The sequence below is a fragment of the Equus quagga genome, chromosome 7 (genome assembly GCF_021613505.1).
Source record: "Equus quagga isolate Etosha38 chromosome 7, UCLA_HA_Equagga_1.0, whole genome shotgun sequence".
NCBI lineage: Eukaryota > Metazoa > Chordata > Mammalia > Perissodactyla > Equidae > Equus > Equus quagga.
In genome coordinates, this window is record NC_060273.1 from 31107331 (window position 1) to 31111666 (window position 4336).

Sequence of the window (4336 nt, forward strand, 5' to 3'; positions counted from 1 at the left end):
TCCCTCCCCCACCCCAGCCTCAGTTTCCCCGTCTGTAAAACCTCAGAGGGCAACACATCTGGTCCAGACCCGTGTACTGCTTGGAATTCCACAGCAGGTGACACTGTGACAAGTGCCAGCTGTCGCTCTAGGCTTCACCTGAGTTGGCTCGTTTGGGCCTCCCGATTCCCTGTGAGGCCCCGGGCGTCCCCAGGAGTGCAGGAACGTGCCCAAGGTCACACAGAGGGCAGCCGGCTCCGGGGTCCAGGGCCTTGACCGCCGTGGCCTCCTGTCTGCACTGTCCCTGACCTGCCACTTGTCTGTACATCACTCACGTGCAAGGGTCACACTCTCGTGCAGCCTCATCCTGAGCCACCACATTGCCAGCTTAATTAAGACAGGTGGATGGATAGATAGATGATAGACAGATGATACATTGATACATGATAGACTGATAAATGATAGACGATCGATCCTGATGGGTAGATAGATGATAGAGAGGTAGATAGATAGATGACTGATAGATAAAAAATAGATTGATAGATATGACAGATAGGTAGGTACATGACAGACAGAGAGAGATGAGCGATGATAGATGGGGAGTGAGGTGATGGATGAGTTGGGGTCTAAAACCAGGGCTGGGCGACCCCCAGCTGTGCTCCCTCCCCCCACGTGGCCCCCAGGCCTTCCTCCCTTCCTCCCCCGCCCCCAGGAGGGGACCAGGACAGCAGCAGCCCCACTCCCAGGTGGGATGAGGAGCAACAGGAAAGACCTCTTCCCTCCGCCCGCCTGACAGGAAGCAGGGTGAGGAGGGGGCTGCAGGACCACCCAGCCGACTGTCTTGGACTGGGCGAGATGCACTCCCGAGGGCCGAGCTGGAGGGGTGGGAGCCCTGTGGTCCCAGGTGAGGACCGGCTGGAGCCCTCTGGCCCAGGGAGGGGGGCTCCCCACAATCCTGTGTCCACCCCCAACCCCGCCTCATGGCCTCTCGCAGCAGCCAAGCTCCTGCAGCCTGCTCAGACTTTATTGAAGCTGGAGCTGGAGTGGGGGGCCCAGAACCACAGACCCCTCCCCGCAACTTCCCCAGGGTGGGCTCCACTGGACGTAGGGTGGCCGATGGCCGAGGCTCGCTCCTGGGATTTCGGACACAGCTCAGTAGCTCCCATCCCTGCAAGCGTGGAGACGCCTGCCTCAGCACCAGCCCCGCCCCGGGCACACACTGGGGGGCGGGCGTGGACAGGGGACACTGCTCCCACCGGATGGCGGAGGAGCCGGGCGGGAGGACCAAGCCGACAGCACCCCTCCCAGCCGACAGGGTCCCAGGGACAAGGATGCACAGTAAAGTCCTCGCTTTGGTGGGGGGCAGGGCCGGGCGGCACGGGCAGGGACGTTACCCCCAGCTCAGGCTTCTCCTGGCCAGCTCCACCTGGGCCAGGCGGTGGTCGCTCAGCACCTGCACCCGGGTGATGGCCGCCAGCGGCCTGTGGCGGTGCGCAAACTGCAGCACTTTGTGCTCCTGGGCGTGGACGTGGAAGTGCTCCGCGTCTGAGCTGACCTCCATCTGGGGACAGAGGCCAGTGATCCACGGCCCTGCCGTGGAGCCGCAGCCTGGTCCTGCGTCGAGCCCCGGCCTGCTCTCTGAGGCCCAGAAGCACAGCTGGGGGCCCGAGGGTCCCCCCACCACGTGGACCACCCCCCAACCATGCAGGCCCGCTGCAGACGGGAGCACCGAGCTCCCCTCTCCTAGGAGGCAGCCAGGGTGGTGGGCATCCCATCGCACCCACCCAGACCCATCAGGGAGACTTCTGCGCTGGCCCAGTGACCTGGACATCCAGCAAGCCCCTCCCTGATGGGTCCCAGGCAGGGACAGCAGTGCTGCTGGAAGCTGGAGACACAGGAGCCCAGCTACTACAGTATCCTTCCCACACAGCAGTGGGGCACCCCGATGCTTCCACAGGCACCCCAAGCCTGGCCTCCCTGCTGACGGGCCACGCCCACCCCACCCCCACAGACCTCCCCACCCCCCACAGGCATCCCCCCTCCATGGGCCTCCCCCTGCTCCCATCACCTCAAAGGGCTCCCCCAGCACCAGCGGGAAGACGCTGGACACCTCCTCGGGGCCCCAGCGGCCGCCCTGGAAGGCATTGCCCACCATGGTGGCACTGGAGAACCGGGGTTTGATGTGGAAGACGATGTCCCCCTTCTCGGACAAGAAGTTGATCTCGAACCTGGGGAGGGGGCATCATGGGGGTCATGAGACCTGCAGCCGGGGGTCATCACCCCCTGCCCCAGGTCAAGGAGGGGCCCCTTGGGGAGGGCGGGGTCCCTTACTTGTCCTCTCCGGAGTCCGAGTGCCCCTGGACCAGCAGATTCCAGCCCGGGACCAGGCCCGCAGCACAGAAGGCTTCAAACTGCAGGCGAAAGAGGGGGACAGAAGCCACTGAGTCACGGCCTCCTACCCGTGTGGACCCCGCTTGTCCTGAGGCCCCACCAGCCTGCGGCCCCCGCCCCCCGTGTCTGCCCTTCGCCAGGTCCCCTCCCCACATGGCGGGACAGGGTGGCCGCTGCTGGCCCCAAGCCCTTGCCTGGGCGTGGGGAGGGGACAGCCCGGTGGGGACGGGCCCAGGCCGCACCCACCTGCAGCGCCATCCCTCCAGCTTCTGCCGCAGCTGAGCAGCCGAGCTGGGATATAGGCGGGCGTTCGGGGCGGGGGGGGGGGGGGCCCCCCGGGGAGGGCAGGACGATCCCTGTGCCCTCCCCACCCCGCCTCCTCCCTCCACCCTCAGCCCCCCAGCAGGTCCTCCATTCGAGCATCAGGGACGGGTGCCCCCGGCCAGCAGTCCCTCAGGGGTGGGTCTGGCTCTCCCACTTTGCCGCGCCCGCGGGACCCTCAGACCCCGGGAGCAGTTTGGCCCCGTTCTGGCAGGAGGGGCGCAGCCCTTGGCCCCATTTTGTCCTCCAGGGCCAGGGACCCAGCCCTACTGTCTGGTCAGGCGAGCCGGGGGCGTGGAAGCAGCCCACCCACCTGCCCTGGCCTTCGGGGGTCCCGTCTGCCCCCCTGGGGCCTCTAGCCTGTGTCCCCAGCCCCACCCGGCCTCCCCTCACCACCGCGCTTCGGCCACTGTGCAGGGATTAGGGGGCGCTGCGGTCAGCGCATTCCAGGGCTCAGGGCGGCCCGGGGGCCCTTCCCACCCCCAATGTCCCCACCCCAGCTGGTACCTCACCCCAGAGTGGGCCGGGCGGGGCCAGCGGGGGCGGGGGCTGGGGGGGCAGGTGGGGCACACAGGTCTCCTGACTGGATGGTGAGGCGGCCCAGAGCAGGCAGGCCAGGCAGAGCGCCACGGCCGCCCTGCGCGGGGAGCGCGCCATGAGTGTGCCGTGAGCGTGAGGTGAGTGTGCACATGAGAGTGCGGTGAGAGTGCAGTGAGTGTGCAGTGAGCGTTCAGTGGGCGTGGGTGAGGATGCATGAGTGCATTGTGAGTGTGCAGTGAGCGTGCCATGAGTGTGCAATGAGCATGCTGTGAGTATGCACTGAGTGTGAGTGAGCGTGCAATGAGCATGCTGTGAGTGTGCCGTGAGTGTGCATGTGAGTGTGCTGTGAGTGTGTGGTGAGCGTGGGACCATGTGGCTGTGTAAAGGCGAGCAAGTGTGTGTGGATACGTGTGTCTGTGCATGTGTGAGGTGTGTGTGAGTGCCGGTGTGTGTGGCCCCCGGGTGCCCCGTGCTGTTTCCCTGCCAGTGTGTCTCCATGACAGCGACTTCTCTGGCCCCCCAGGCCCCTAGACGCCCCCCAGGCCCCGGGGGTGATGGGCCAGGACTGCCAGCCTCACGCCACCCCGTTGCTCCCTAGGGCCCTAGTCCTCCCTGTGAGCCCCTGGTGGGTGCCCGCTGGCCTCTCCCTGTGTGCTGGTGACCAGTGTTGCCTGATCAGTTTGTGGGGGGGATGCCAAGGCCGAGAGGGGACGTGGAGATGGCCCTGACTGCCCACTGGTGGGCAGGGCAGTGCAGAGGCTGGGCCCCTGGGTGCTGTCCTCCCCTGCCGGCTCGGGGCAGGGCTGACGGGGCCTGCAGGGGGCAGTCCTGGGCAGTGGAGTTGCCGCACGACAAGCCTGTGCTGTCCCGGCTCAGACACCAGCCTGCCCTGCACATCCACGTTGCAACCCAGCCTGGCCGTTGGGGGGCCCGCAGGCTGCAGCCGCCTGGCACCTCCCTCCCCCAGAGGACCAGAGAGGGGAGCCCGGCCGCCGTGGCCCAGCAGGAGGGTGAAGCCCAGTCCGGCCTCCCGCCTCCCTGTCCTGCCCCCTGTCCAGTGGGTGCCGGCAGTGGGCAGCCCTGGCGTCAGCTTCTGGGTGGGGAC

The 4336-nt window shown here is 66.8% G+C and overlaps 1 protein-coding gene across 1 annotated transcript; it reads right to left on the reverse strand.

Moving 5' to 3' along the window:
* Positions 1-1038: 1038 nt before the first annotated feature.
* On the reverse strand, positions 1039-2525 carry GRIFIN (galectin-related inter-fiber protein). Its single transcript, XM_046666488.1, has 4 exons — positions 2311-2525; positions 2048-2207; positions 1374-1540; positions 1039-1147 (listed from the first exon to the last, which is right to left on the reverse strand). Exons 1-4 carry the CDS (start codon positions 2523-2525, stop codon positions 1132-1134), a joined length of 558 nt encoding a protein of 185 aa, XP_046522444.1. The 3' UTR covers positions 1039-1131.
* Between the last annotated feature and the right edge of the window lie 1811 nt (positions 2526-4336).